Below are 15,497 nucleotides of genomic sequence, written 5' to 3'. Positions count from 1 at the left end.
GGTTATCATTTCCTCCTCCTCCAGGGGATCTTCCCGAGCCAAGGATTGAACCCGCGTCTCCTGCATTGGCAGGCGGATCCTTTGCCACTGGGCCACCAGGGAAGCAATGATGTGGTGAGGAAGCACATAAAGAGGAAATGCACTTTGGGAGTTTTAAGGGATGAGAGAAGTGAAGTCGCTCAGTCGTGTCAGACTCTTTTCGATGCCATGGACTGTAGCCTACCAGGCTCCTCAGTCCATGGAAATTTTCCAAGCAAGAGGGGTCAGATGCCTAGCTCTCCTGCAGCCTGGCAGGATCCGGAGAGGAGCCCTGTCCTGTGGGGAAGGCCTCCAATGGGGAGTCTGGGATAAATCTCGGTGCTTTTGTTCCCGCTCAACTTCAGCCAACTATATTCTTCTTGCCAAGCATCCACTTACTATCACTGGCAAGATTTTCAGGGTACACAGGGCACGAGTCTCTTGCAGGAAAATCTTCTAACAGTGGACATACGTTCATATTTCATAGGCTGTGAATACATCGTCTAACAGTGGACATACATTCATATTTCATACGCTGTGAATACATCTTTAGTAATACATCTTTAGAGTGCTGAGCGGGTTGCCATTTCCTTCTCCACCTTTCCTGGTGGTGGCTCTCAGTTACATGAGTCAACGAAGGAGTTGGTGCTTGACTGAGCTTTTTTTTTTTTTTTAAGCTTTTTAAATTGCAGTAGGAAGTACAGGCTTGCCTGGTGGCTCAGTGGTACAGAATCCACCTGGAGATGCAAGAGACGTGGGTTCGATCCCCGGGTCGGGCAGATCCCCTGGAGAAGGAAATGGCAACCCACTCCGGTACTCTTGCCTGGAGAATCCCATGGACGGAGGAGCCTGGCGGACTACAGTTCATAGGGTCGCGAGAGTCAGACACGACTGAGCGTGCACGCACGGGACAGGCTATAGCTGAGTAGCTGATTCAGTGTTTCAGGCGTCCTGCTTCAGTTTCATGTGTATTTCTTTTCTACTATAGGTTATAACAGGATATTGAAATACAGTTCCCTGGGCTCTAAAGTAGGTCCTTGTTATTTTATAAGTATATAGCAGCGTGCATCTGTTAATCCCCCTCCCCGACCCCTTCCGTTTGGCAGGTTTGCTTTCCATCCCAGGCCCTCTGTGCAGCTGCCTCTGCGGTGCGCGGGGGTCCGTAGAGGGGCCGGAGCTCTGGGCTCTGCATTTGTGCAGAGAGGAGGCAGATGTGGGAGAACCGGCTCTCCCACCGCGGCCCCACCTGTGCGGGCGCTCACACCCGTGCTCTGGTCCCTTCTACTCCCCTAGAGGGCTTCCTCGCCAGTTTTCTGCACTTTCTCTACCGTGGAACTAGTTCCTTTCCTCTGCTGGTTCTTTTTTCTCTAGCATGTGCAACGATCTTTGAAAGCAGTTTAACCTGTCCCTTCTTCCTAAGTCCGACAAGGTAGACAGGTGCTACCTAGACTCCTCATGTTATAGACGGGGCAACCGGTCCAGAGAGGTTTACGTGTGAACACATAGCACGGGGGTGCTCTAGAGAAAGGATTCACCACCACCCCGGGCTGCTCTCGGAAATCAGCTGTGTGAAGAACTGCAGCTGTGAATCAACCTTTGAGCAGTTTTTTTTTTTGGGGGGGGGAGGGGGGAGCAGTATGTAACATTGATTAAGAAAACTTGGTCATCATAAAATACAGGTGAGAAAATGGACTGTCTTCTTGAAAAATTGACCACAGACAGGCACGTTGGTAACGAAATATTTTTATTTCACATCTGGATTCAGTTTCACATGTATTTGCATAAATAATTTAAAAATGATCTCTAATGATTAACTATGCACAACTGCAAACTAGTTCAAGGGGTCCCACTATCATTCTCCACTCACAACACAACCTTCACTCTGTCATAGCACCAGAGAGGAGAGAGAGGCTGGTCTCTTTCTTTACAGCAACACTGAGTTTGCGTTATGTAAAGCAGCTGGGTGGGTTCTACTTGTTTTAAATTTTAGTAGTCAGGCTAGTGATTTTTTATTTATCATTAAAAGATAATACCCCAAACTGTTAAGGTCAGAATAAAATGGTGCGGTTCTAGCATCCCAAGCTAGAAGGAGTTATTTTTTCAGTGAGAGGGAATCCACATGACTGAGAGAGCTAATGTTATTAGACAGAAGCAAGCATTAAAGGATTGACAGGAGGCGGTGCATGTGCTGGACACTACAGAACCTCAGAGCTTTCTCAGCTTCAAAATTACAAACTGTTTTCTGGGGGTACATGGCGTGATTAATGAGTAATCAGGACTGAATTTTAGAGTGAGATGATCCATGTTAGTTTTCCAACTGAATCTAATAGAGCATATTTACTTTAACAATGATTCCCCACCACCCCTATCACAGTAAAACTGAAATTTGTCATTTATAGTGTTACATGAATGATCAAAACATGACAGTCTTTAAAACTAGCGGGCTTCCCAGGGGACAGGTTTAGAGTCCTGCCAGCCAAGGTGGACTGTTCTTGTTGAGCATGATGTCGTTGGCAAACGAGGTATGTCGGAGGCACAGCGACGGAGGTCAGCACTGGTCAGTTTTTGATGGCCATGGTCCAGAGCAGGGGACGGTCGGTCTCCACAGTCACAACACCAGATCCGTCGTAGGTGTTGGAAGTGCTCACTAGTGTTCCAAAACCAAGCATCTGATGTGCTGTAAGAACGTAAGAACACAAAAGGTTTGGTGACAGCCAACATCACTCCAGTGTAGAATGACTTTGTTGAGAATTACCAAAACACAATTAAGCACACACTTGGAATTAACAGATGATCTATAGGTGAGGTTCTAAAGCTGAAAGTTTCTGTAACTTGCTATGACCACTCCTCCTAGAGTTGGCTACAGGTTATTTATCCGTTTGGGGTATATGTCAGTCTTAACACTAAATTTCAGTTAAGTGTTTTCTTTTTCTTCTTTACCAATTGTAAAACCAACATCCATTTCTGTAATAGGTTACTTACTTCCTTGCCTGGGTGCAATTTTAATTTTTTTGATAATTCAGAATTAACATTTTAATATTTAATTAAGCTCTATAAAAAGGCAGTTTTAGTTAAGAGTATAAATGATATGGGACAGAAAGCTAATTACTTAAAAAAAAAACAGTATAGGATTTTGGTCATTTTTTTCCTCATAAAGAAAGAGAAGCCAGTGTGAACAAGGCTCACTTTCTGTAAAATTACTTGGAACTCAGAGGTCAAAAAGCAGAATTTCAGGTCATTACTTAATTGTCAAAATAAAGGTTTTGGAGTTAAGTTGTATTATTAAAATGTATATATTTATAAATTACATAAATCTGTACACAAGTGTGTATATATATATATATATATTTCCTAACAAAAGTTTGCTGAAGTTAACATGTAGGAATCCATAGGTAACCTCATTTCTCTTTGCTTATAAAAGAGCAATTCACATTATCGACATGACTTTAAATCATGACTGTCCTATTGTCCTGTCAACATGCCCTGATATAATCAGAAGAAATCAGAAAGGGGAAAATAAATGTTATGCAGAGAAGTAAACAAATGTCAGGAGCTAGAAAAGGCCTCTATTCCTTCCAACAAAGTGCAACTATGAAGTTACACAGCTTTGAAGTAAATAAAATAATTCAATTATAATGGTCACTCCCCGCTAGAGGGAGCCTGTTATCTTTCTGAGGAAATCTTGAAAAGGCAATTTAAAAATTCAGAAACAGTATTATAGGATAATATATCATCAGTATTACCAGTTCACACAGTTTACTTATTAAAAGTCAAACTATTTCTTTTTCATAGTTGTCAACACGTTTACTAATGCAAACAGGAAGTTACAAAGTGAAACTGCAGGAATGCAGAGTCAACCTCATGTGACTGCTGCCCTAAGAGACAATTCAGTGTTTTTGCCTCTCCAGTAATAAACTGTGGGAAATTCTGAAAGAGATGGGAATACCAGACCACCTGACTTGCCTCTTGAGAAACCAGTATGCAGGTCAGGAAGCAACAGTTAGAACTGGACATGGAACAACAGACTGGTTCCAAATAGGGAAAGGAGTACATCAAGGCTGTATATTGTCACCCTGCTTATTTAACCTATATGCAGAGTACATCACGAGAAACGCTGGGCTGGAAGAAGCACAAGCTGGAGTCAAGGTTGCCAGGAAAAATATCAATAACCTCAGATATGCAGATGACACCACCCTTATGGCAGAAAGTGAAGAAGAACTATAGAGCCTCTAGATGAAAGTGAAAGAGGAGAGTGAAAAAGTTGGCTTAAAGCTTAACATTCAGAAAACTAAGATCATGGCACCTGGTCCCATCACCTCATGGGAAATAGATGGGGAGACAGTGGAAACAGTGTCAGACTATTTTTTTGGGCTCCAAAATCACTGCAGATGGTGACTGCAGCCATGAAATTAAAAGACGCTTACTCCTTGGAAGGACAGTTATGACCAACCTAGACAGCATATTAAAAAGCAGAGACATTACTTTGCCAACAAAGGTCCGTTTGGTCAAGGCTATGGTTTTTCCAGTGGTCATGTATGGATGTGAGAGTTGGACTGTGAAGAAAGCTGAGCGCTGAAAAATTGATGCTTTCGAACTATGGTGTTGGAGAAGACTCTTGAGAGTCCCTTGGACTGCAAGGAGATCCAACCAGTCCATCCTAAAGGACATCAGTCCTGGGTGTTCATTGGAAGGACTAATGGTGAAGCTGAAACTCCACTACTTTGGCCACCTCATGTGAAGAGTTGATTCACTGGAAAAGACCCTGATGCTGGGAGGTGTTGGGGGCAGGAGGAGAAGGGGACGACAGAGGATGAGATGGCTGGATGGCATCACCAACTCAATGGACATGAGTTTGAGTCAACTCCGGGAGTTGGTGATGGGCACGGAGGCCTGGCATGCTGCGATTCATGGGGTCGCAAAGAGTCGGACACGACTGAGCGACTGAACAGAACTGAACTGAATCTGGAGCTTTTCTTAGATGAGGTTTCTGAATGATATGAATAAGCATGTCCATTAAATTTATAAATCCAGGCATAATTACATATACAGAGAGTTAGGGTGATGGTTGTGGAGGGAGTCACAGGAAGTCTGTTAAGGAAAGAAGCCTTGTTCTCCTAAAGGTTGGGGAATGGTTCATACATTTCATACCATTTATTCAGAAAGGCAATTTAGGGGGCTTCAGAGGACTAGCTTTAGAGTTGGAAACTCCCCATTGAAGCACTGGGTACACACAACCCACCTGGAATTGACACAGTGCGTTTAAGATTCTGGTGACTAATTAGGTTAAAATCCTATTTTGACCTGGGCTGAAAGAACAAGAGTACAAAATTACTTCTCTAGTTTGCTGCTGCACACACATTCCTTTCTGATTTTCTGAAGGCAGAGTAGGGACTTTGGATTATCCTGGGTAGACAACTATATTATATATATTGGTTTTTCTAAGACACTGTTGCATCCTAAATAGTTTTTAAATAGGACTTTGCATGAAATATTTGAGTTAAGGCCATTTTTATCCAATCTTATAAATCATGTTTTCTTTTTTTGTGTGCGTGCAATGTTTAAAATTCCACCAGGATCAGTTATTAAACTACATGTTTTAGTTGGTTTTGGGTGCTATAACAAAATGCATAGGATGAGTGGCTTAAATAGCAGACATGATTTCTCGCAATTCAGGAGCTTGGAAAGTCCCAGATCAGGGTACCAGCATGGCTGGTTCTGGTAAGACCCTTCTTCCTGGCTGGTTTACAGACAGCTGCCTTCCTGCTGTATCTTCACACAGTGGAGAAGTCTCCTACCTCTTCCTCTTTTTATAAGGGTGCTAATCCCATCATGAGGGCTCTCATTATCTCCCAAAGGCTCCAGCTCCAAATACTGTCACGTTGGGGATTATGCTTCAATATATGAATTTAGGACACAAACACTCGGTCGGTAACAATGGTTACAATTAATGGAAAGGTTACAATGAAATTCATTTGTCTCCACCTCTATTGAAAGTAGAATAAAAAAAGATAGAAAACAAAGATAAATAAACTGAAAACAGGAAATCATGAAATCCAGTTTACTGTGGATTGTTTATTTTGGGGTATGCTTTTTCCAAAGAATTATGCTTTTAGACAAGACATTCAAGTATCTTTTAGAAGAAAGAAAAATTTTAAATAAAGTATTTGAAATTAATACTGAGTTCCCCTCTTCCCAAATGTGTGAGGGTCAATCATGAAATAAAATACGTAAGATTGGCAGAGAAAGAACTTCCTGTAGACAGCAGTAAAACAAATTTTTATTATTTTTTCCTCTAGTTTTAAGGTAATTGACATATTATACTGTATAAATTTAAGATGTATAGCACATATAATGACCTATGCATATAGAATGAAATGATTTACAAAATTAGTTAACATCCATTACTCTATATAATTACCCTTTTTTCCTAGTGATGAGAACTTTATAGTGTCTGTCCTCTTACCACCTTTCAAATGCACCACACAGCATTGGCAGGGATTCTCACCATATTGTACATTATAGAGCCAGTACTTATTTATCTTATAACTGGAAGTCTGTATCTTCTGACCCGTTTCATCTCATTCTCTCTACTCCCTGCCTCTGGCAATCACAAATTTGATATTTTTCCTATGAATTTGAGTCTTTCAGATACCATGTATAAGTGAGATCATACAGTATTTGTCTTTCTTATTTCACTTAGCATAATACCCTCAAGGTCTGTTCATACTGTTGCAAATGGCAAGGTTTCCTTTTTATGGCTGAATAGTACTCCACTGTCTATACACCACATTTTCTTTATCTGTCTGTTGATGGAAACTTAGGTTGTTTCCATATCTTAGCTACTGTAAGTAATGCTGTAATGAAGATAGGAGTGCAGTTATCTTTGGACGTAGGGATTTTGCTTCCTTTGGATATACACCCAGAAGTGGGATTGTTGGTAATATGGTAGATTTATGTTTAATTTTGAGAAACCTCCATACTATTTTCCATGGTGGCTGTACCAATTTACATTCCTACTAACAGTGCACAAAGGTTCCTCTCTTTCCATGTCATCTCCAAAATTTGTTCTCTCGTCTTTTTGATGACAGCCTGTCTAATAGGCATAAGGTGATATTAGAGTGGTTTTTAGTTAATTTCCCTGATTAGTGATGTAAACTACCCTTTTCATATATCTATTGGCCCTCCCTATGTCTTCTTGGAAAAATGTTTATTCAGGTCCTTTGACCATCGGTTTTTTTCAGTTCTAGGAGTTCTTTATATATTTTGAATATTAACCCCTTCTCAGTATGATTTGCAAATATCTAATCCCATTGCTTTGGTTGTCTTTTTGTTTTGTATTCTTTTGCTGTGCAGAAGCTTTTTCGTTTGATATAGTCCCACTTGTTTTTTAATTTGCTGCTTGTGCTTTAGATATCATATGCAAAAATCATTGCCAAGACCCATGTCAGGAAGCATTATTCCTGTTTTCTTCCAGGAGTTTTACAGTTTTATTTAATGTCTTAATCCTTTACGAGCTAATTTTCGGTGAGTGATGTAAAAATAGGGTCTAATTTCACTCTTTTACATGTGAGTATCCAATTTCCCAGCACCATTTATTAGACAGTTGTTCTCCATTGAGTATTCTTGGCTCTCTTTTTGTATTAGTACACTGTATATGCATTGGTTCTCAACCCTGCTTCAGTGGTTCATGTGTCTGTCCTCACACCAGGAGCGTGTCCGTGGCTCAGGTGTCTGTCCTCACACCAGGAGCGTGTCTGTGGCTCAGGTGTCTGTCCTCACACCAGGAGCGTGTCCGTGGCTCATGTGTCTGTTCTCACACCTGTAGAGTGATGCTTTTATTGCTTCCCTGGTGGCTCAGATGGTAAAGAATCAGTCTGCGATGCAGGAGATCTGTTTCGATCCCTGGGTTGGGAAGATCCCCCGGAGGAGGGCATGGCAACCCACTCCAGTGTTCTCACCTGGAGAATCCTCATGAACAGAGGAGCCTGGCAGGCTGCTGTCCATGGGGTCGCAAAGAGTTGAACACTGAGTGACTAAGCACAATGCTTTTATTGTTCTATCTTTATATAGTCTAGTTTGAATTCAGGAAATTGTTTTTTTCTCAGTATTGATTTGGCTATTCAGGGTTTTTTGTAGTTTCATATGAATTTTAGGATTTTTTTCTTCTTCTGTAAAAATGCCATTGGAATCTTGATGGGGATTGACTCTATAGGTGGCTTTGAGTGGTACAGATATTTTAACAATATTCTTTCAACTCATGAGCATGGAGTGTCTTTTCATTTATTTTACTCTTCAATTTCTTTCATCAATGTATTATAGTTTTCAGTGTAGAGATCTTTCATTGCCTTTGTTAAATTTATTGCTAAGTATTTTACTGTTCTTGATACTATTGTAAATGAGTTTTTTTTTCCAGATAATTCATTGTTAGTATATAGAAATATTTTTGATTTATGTATCTTGAATTTCATATACTGCAACTTTACTAAATTCATTGATCTAACAGTTTTTTGATTGTTTAGGCTTTTTTATACATAAAATCATGTCATTTACAAACAAATTTATGTTTTCCTGTCCAATTTGGAAGACTTTTCTTTTTCTTGCCTGATTTCTCTGGTTTGGACTTCCAGTGCTATGTTGACTAGAAGTGATGAGTGGGCATCCTTGTCTTGTTCCTGATCTTAGAGGAAAAGTCCTCAGTCTTTCACATTTGAGTATGGTGTTAGGTGGGGCTTGATATACATGGCCTTCCTTTATATACTGAGGTGCATCTCTTTCCTCTAGCTAGTTTGTTCAGACTTTTTATCATGAATAGATGTTAAATTATGTTGAAACTTTTCCTGCATCTATTGAGATAATCATGACTTTTATCTTTCATTCTGTTAGTGTGACATATCAGAGAAGGCAATGGCACTGCACTCCAGTACTTTTGCCTGGAAAATCCCATGGACAGAGAAGCCTGGTAGGCTGTAGTCCATGGGGTCGCTAAGAGTCGGACACAACTGAGGGACTTCACTTTCACTTTTCACTTTCATGCATTGGAGAAGGCAATGGCAACCCACTCCAGTGTTCCTGCCTGGAGAATCCCAGGGACAGGGGAGCCTGGTGGGCTGCCGTCTATGGGGTCGCACAGAGTTGGACACGACTGAAGCGATTTAGCAGCAGCAGCAGTGTGACATATAGAATTTATTGGTATGCGTACGTTGAACTATTCTTGCATCCGGGAATGAATCCTGCGTGGCCATGGTGTATGATCCTTTTAATGTGCTGCTGAATTGGGTTTGTTGTTTTGTTGAAAAATTTTGCACCTATGTTTATCAGGGATATTGGTCTGTAGTTTTGTTTTTTTGAGGTGTCCTTATCTGGTTTGGTGCCAGGGAAATGCTAGCCTTGTGACATGAGTTTGAAAATGTTCTCTCTTCTTCTATATTTTTGGATATTTTGAGGATTGGTGTTAATTATTCTTCAAATGTTTGGTAAAATTTATCAGTGAGAAGATATCTGGTCCTGGACTTTTCTTTTTCAGGAGATTTTTGATTACTGATTCAATATTCTCCTAGTAATTGGCTTGTTCAGATTTTCTATTTCTTCCTAACTGAGTCATGAGAGGTTCTGTGTATCTAGTATTTTATCTACTGTTTTTGTTGTTGGTGTATGGTTGGTCACTGAAGCTTCTTTATGAACCTCTGTATTTCTATATTATCAGGAAATCTCCCTCTTCCCCTTGGTTTGTCTCAATAAACAAATATTTATTTTTTCAAAGAGCCAGACCTTAGTTTTATTAATTTTTTCCCTATTGGTTTTCTGGTCTCTTTCATTTTTTAATGTTTTAAACTCTGTTTCCTTTTCTGCCTAACTTTAGGCTAAGTTTGTTCTTCATATTCTTGAGGTGTAAAAGGTTATTTGAGAGCTATTTTCTTGAGGTATACATTTATAGATATAAACTTTCCTCTGATACCTACTTTTGCTGTACCTCATAGGTCTGTATGTTTGGTTCTATTTTCATTTGTCTCAAGATACTTTTTCTCATTTAATTTCATCTTTGATCTGTTGGTTTTTCAGGACACTGTTAAGTATTTAACTTCCATGTATTCACAAGTTCTCTAGTTTTCCTTCTGTTATGATTTCCAGTTTCATACCATTGTGGTCAGAGAAGATATTTGGTAAGATTTCAGTCTTTGTGAATTTGCTAAAACTTGTTTTGTGGCCTAACATATGATCATGCTAGAAAATGTTCTGAGTGCACTTGAGAAGAATGTGTATCCTGCTGTTATTAGACACAATATTCTGTGTATGTCTGTTACAACTTAGTCAAGTGTTCAAATCCATCATTTTCCTTCCTGATTTTCTGTCTAGATGATTTGTCTTTGTGACCCCATGGACTATACAGTCCATGGAATTCTCCAGGCCAGAATACTGGAGTGGGTAGCTTTTCCCTTCTCCAGGGAATTTTCCCAACCCAGGGATCAAACCCAGGTCTCCCACATTACAGGTGGATTCTTCACCAGCTGAGCCACCAGGAAGTCCCCATTACTGAGCATGGGGTATCAAAGTCCCCAACTTCTTGTTGTTGTTTATTCCTCCTTGAAGTTCTGTTAATGTTTGTTTTATATAGTTATGAGCTCTTATATTGGGTGGGTGCCTAAATATTTACAATTGGTGTATCTTCTTGATGGACTGACCCCTTTATCATTATATAGTGACATTCTTTTTATCATTTTTAGCTTCAGTTCAGTTGCTCAATTGTGTCTGATTCTTTGTGACCCCATGGGCTGCAGCATGCCAGACTTCCCTGTCCATCACCAACTCCTGGCGCTTACTCAAACTCATGTCCATTGAGTTGGTGATGCCATCCAACTGTCTCATCCTTCTCCTCCTGCCTTCACTCCTTCCCAGCATCAGGGTCTTTTCCAGTGAGTCAGTACTTTGCATCAGGTGGTCAAAGTATTGGAGCTTCAGCATCAGTCCTTCCAATGAATGTTCAGGGTTGATTTCCTTTAGGATTGACTGGTTTGATCTTCTTGAAGTCCAAAGGACTTTCAAGAATTTTCTCCAGCACCACAGTTCAAAAGCATCAATTCTTCAGCGCTTAGCTTTGTTTATAGTGCAACTGTCACATCCACACATGACTACTGAAAAACCATAGCTTTGACTAGACAGACTTTTGCTGGCAAAGTAATGTTTCTGCTTTTCAAAATGCTGTCTAGGCTGGACATAGCTTTTCTTCCAAGGAGCAAGCATCTTTTAATTTCATGGCTGCAGTCACCATCTGCAGTGATTTTGGAGCCCCCCAAAATAAATTCTCACTGTTACCATTATTTCCCCATCTATTGGCCATGAAGTGATGGGACCAGATGCCATGATCTTAATTTTCTGAATGTTGAGCTTTAAGCCAACTCTTTCACTCTTTCACTTTCATCAAGAAACTCTTTAGTTCTTCTTCATTTTCTGCCATAAGGGTGGTGTCATCTGCCTATCTAAGGTTATTGATATTCCTCCTGGCAATCTTGATTCCAGCTTATGCTTCATCCAGTCTGGCATTTTGCATGATGTATTCTGCATATGAAATACTCTGAACTCTGCCTATGAGTTAAATAATCAGGTGACAATATACAGCCTTGACGTACTCCTTTCCTGATTTGGAACCAGTTGGTTGTTGCATGTCTAGTTCTAACGGTAGTTTCTTGACCTGCTTACAGATTTCTCAAGAGGCAGGTCAGGTGGTCTGGTATCCCATCTCTTGAAGAATTTTCCACAGTTTGTTGTGATCCCACACAGTGAAAGCCTTTGGCGTAGTCAATAAAGCAGAAGTTTTTCTGGCATTCTCTTGCTTTTTCCATGATCCAATGGATGTTGGCAATTGCTCTCTGGTTCCTCTGCTTTTTCTAAATCCAGCTTGAACATCTGGAAGTTCACGGTTCATGTACTGTTGAAGCCTGGCTTGGAGAATTTTGAGCATTACTTTGCTAGTGTGTGAGATGAGTGCAATTGTGCGGTTGTTTGAACATTCTTTGGTATTGCCTTTCTTTGGGACTGGAATGAAAACTGACCTTTTACAGTCCTGTGGCCCCTGCTGAATTGTCCAAATTTGCAGGCATATTGAGTGCAGCACTTGCACAACATCATCTTTTAGGATTTGAAATAGCTCAAAGGGAATTATCTTAGTGTCTACTTTTCCTGATAGGAGTATGGCTACTGTTGCAGTGGAAAGGAAAAATGAGGAATTAAGTTTTATTCTTTCCCTTTCTTGAGAACAAAGAAGATAAACAGAACAGTGAGCAAGGCCTGAACATTCGTAGTTTTTTGTTCTTACTTTAACTGCTCCTAACTCTGAATGTCTATAACTAAGTTTGCTTTTCTGTCCCCTAACTCTGTATGAGCTATACATTTCACACCTATTATTCTTTGACTCTATGCCAAATATATCCTGTAACTGGTGCTCATCTTTACAGCAGTCTCTTGTCTTGTAGTTACCCATCAGAAAGAAGGCCGCAGAGCCACAGAATCGCCAGACTCTGTTACTGGGTTACTGACACCGGTCCATGACTGCTTTTGAAACAATGCAAGAGGAAGAAGACAAGATCCAAACACCTTTGTTCCTCATCACTGACTCCTGACGGCAAGCCTTCATCTTATATAAGCCCCTAGATTCCTCATGGAGCGGGAAGCACATTTCTTGAGGGAAAAACCTACTGTGTTCCCCTCTCCGCCTGTTGAGAATTAAAGGCACCTGGCTCCGCATTGTCTATTCGGCTTTGGTGGGTAGAAAAAGCCAAATTTGGGGGCAGCAATGCTACCTTTCTTTTCTTGGTTATCATTTGCTTGAAATACCTTTTTCCATCCTTTCAGTCTCAGTTTGTCTCTTTAAAGTGAACCTTTTTGCAGGCAGTATATTTTTTTATTTTGCTTTTTAAGTCAGTCAGCCAATTCTTTGTCTTTGATTGAAGAATTTCATCCCTTATGGTTAAAGTAACTATTGCTGGAGGACTTACCACTGCCATTTTGTTATTTTGCTGTTTTGTAGCTCCGATGTTCCTTGCTGCTTTTCCTGCTGCTTTTTTTTGTGATGATGACTTACTGTACTAATGTACTTTCACTTTTTCATGATCTTTGGTATAACAAGTTTTTCCTCTGTGGTTACCATGAGCCTTATATAAACCATTTTACAATTATGATATCCTGTTTTAAGCTGATGACAACTTAACTTCAATAGCATTTCTGCAATTACAATTTACTTCTTCCTCTGTTACAATGTACATATTTTTTATATTGTGTATACAGTAACAACTATAGAAGTTATGGCTTAATACTTTTTAAAAACCTTAAAAAAGCTGCAAGAGAATTATGCCACTATTACCATATTAAATAATCTGACTGATTACTTACCAATACTGGGAAGTTATATACCTGTGTTTATCTGATTTTATGATGTAAATAAGCATTATTTTATTTCTGTGTGAAGAACTCCCTTTAGCATTTCTTGTAAGGCAGGCCTAGTGGTGATAAACTCATTCAGCTTTTGTTTGTTCAGGCAATTATGCCTTCATTTCTGAAGGACAGCTTTGCCAGGTATAGAATTGTTGACAGATTTTTTTCTTCCAATATTTTGAATATATTATCCCATTCTCTCCTGGCCTGAAAAATTTCTTCTGAGAAATCTGCCTGTTATGGGAATTCCCTTAAATGTAATGTATTGCTTTCTCATGCTGCTATGAAAAGTCTTTTTTGTCATTGACTTTTACAACTATTTGGGTCACTCTGTTGATATTTGGTGTCCTTTGGGCCTCATGAATCTAAATGTCCATTTCTTTCCTTATTTTTCAGCACGTATTGCTTTCTATGGGCTTCCTCGGTGGCTCAGATGGTAAACAATCTGCCTGCAATGTGGGAGACCTGGGTTTGATCCCTGGGTTGGGGAGATCCCCTGGAGGAGGGCATGGTAACTCACTTCAGTATTCTGGCCTGGAGAACCCCCATGGACAGAGGAGCCTGGTGGGCTGCAGCCCATGGGTTTGCAAACAGCCGGACCTGACTGAGCAGCTGAGCACAGCACACAATGCTTTTATGTATTTTCTGCCCCTGTATCCTCCTGGGGTACACGTGATACAGGTGTTGTTTCTTCTGATGGTGTCCTGTCAGTCACATAGGCTTTCTTTTCCTCTGATGGGATAACTTCAAATGCCCTGTCATTGCTTCTCTCTACTGCATGGTCAATTCTGATTTTAAAGCTCTCTACTGAATTTTTCGAGTTCAGTCATTATATTCTTTAGATCGAGGACTTCTTATGGTTTATTTTTGATGGTTCCTATTTTTTGTTGATCTCATTTTGTTCATGCAGTTTTTCCCCCCTGATTTCATTAAGTTATGTCTTATTATAGGTTCACTAAACTTAAGAGCATCATTCTGAATTCTTTGAATTTCATGGATTTCCATTTCTTTAGGGTCCTTTTTTGGCATTTTACTATAATAGATTCCACTGGTACTATTATGTTTACCTGATTTTTCCTGATTCCTGGTTTCTTACATTGGTATCTGCACATGTGAGTAAACAGTCTCTTCTAGACTTAACAGGTTACATTTGGCAGAGACAGTCCTTCCAGTCAGCTCAGCTTGGGATTGTGGAGATGTGACCTGGTAGACCCCCTTGGGCAGGTGGGGCTTGCCATCAGGGTGGTCTTTGTGGGCAAAGCCACTGCCTGAGCTCTGAAGTGGTAGGGTGTATACGATGGCTGGACAGGACTGCTGGCTTGGTTCTCTGGCCAAGTGAGGCTTTTGGAGGGGGTTCTGTGGTTGCCTGGGTACTGTACTTGTCAGCAGCTGTGGTTATGAATTAGCTTGCCTGCTTGACCTGGACAGCCGAATGGACCCCAGAGTCAGCACAGCCCACTGTTTAAGGACCTAAATTGTGCACCAGATTCTCTGGCCAGACACAGTTGCTGGTTTTGCAGTGCAGATGGTGAGACCCACGGGTTCTGTTCTCTGCTCAAGTACCACTGTAAGTGGGGCTGCAGGATGGGCTCCACAGTTTCCCATGTGCAAGAGGATGCTTCAGCCTGACCCTCGCATTCTAGGATTGTCACAACAGTGTCCTGTCTGTGGACAGTTTTTAGGTCTTCCTGTGAACGCGATCGAAGTGGGGAATGACCTATGTTTCCATCTTCACGATGTCACTCCTTCACAGATTACTCTTTCATTTCTACCCCAGAAGACTGGCTGGCTGAACATTTAATTTCAATTCAACATTTAAAACATTCAAATTCTAAATTTTTTCCATTTTTGTTTGTACAGAGTATAGAGAGCCTAAACATAGTTGTTCTAAGACAACCAGTCAGCCTGTTTTTAACTGTAGACAAAAAATAAAAGTGATAACTATATTTGAAACCATAAGCAACAATGTAATGTGTGATAAACATAACCTAAAATTGCTTGCTTTGTTTGAATATAAAAGTTGTGTCTTATCTATTTGCTTCAAATACATCACC

At 40.3% G+C, this 15,497-nt stretch overlaps 1 protein-coding gene and 1 long non-coding RNA gene across 5 annotated transcripts in view; one reads left to right on the top strand and one right to left on the bottom strand.

Annotated features, from left to right (window-relative positions):
* The window catches only part of LOC139032976 (uncharacterized), an 89,609-nt gene that overhangs the window by 60,784 nt on the left and 13,328 nt on the right, over window positions 1-15,497 (top strand). The window lies entirely within an intron of this gene.
* TPK1 (thiamin pyrophosphokinase 1) overlaps window positions 1,746-15,497 on the bottom strand; it is a 366,723-nt gene continuing 352,971 nt past the window's right edge. For all 4 annotated transcript variants that reach the window (XM_020881673.2, XM_070461296.1, XM_070461272.1 and 1 more), the window contains one exon: window positions 1,746-2,695. In XM_020881673.2, coding sequence (XP_020737332.1) covers window positions 2,577-2,695 — 119 coding nt within the window. In that variant the 3' untranslated portion in view covers window positions 1,746-2,576. The remainder of the gene's footprint in view (window positions 2,696-15,497) is intronic.

Source organism: Odocoileus virginianus, chromosome 1, assembly GCF_023699985.2.
Source record: "Odocoileus virginianus isolate 20LAN1187 ecotype Illinois chromosome 1, Ovbor_1.2, whole genome shotgun sequence".
NCBI lineage: Eukaryota > Metazoa > Chordata > Mammalia > Artiodactyla > Cervidae > Odocoileus > Odocoileus virginianus.
Note: the sequence above shows the minus strand (reverse complement) of the source record. Positions and strands in the feature narration are given on the sequence as shown.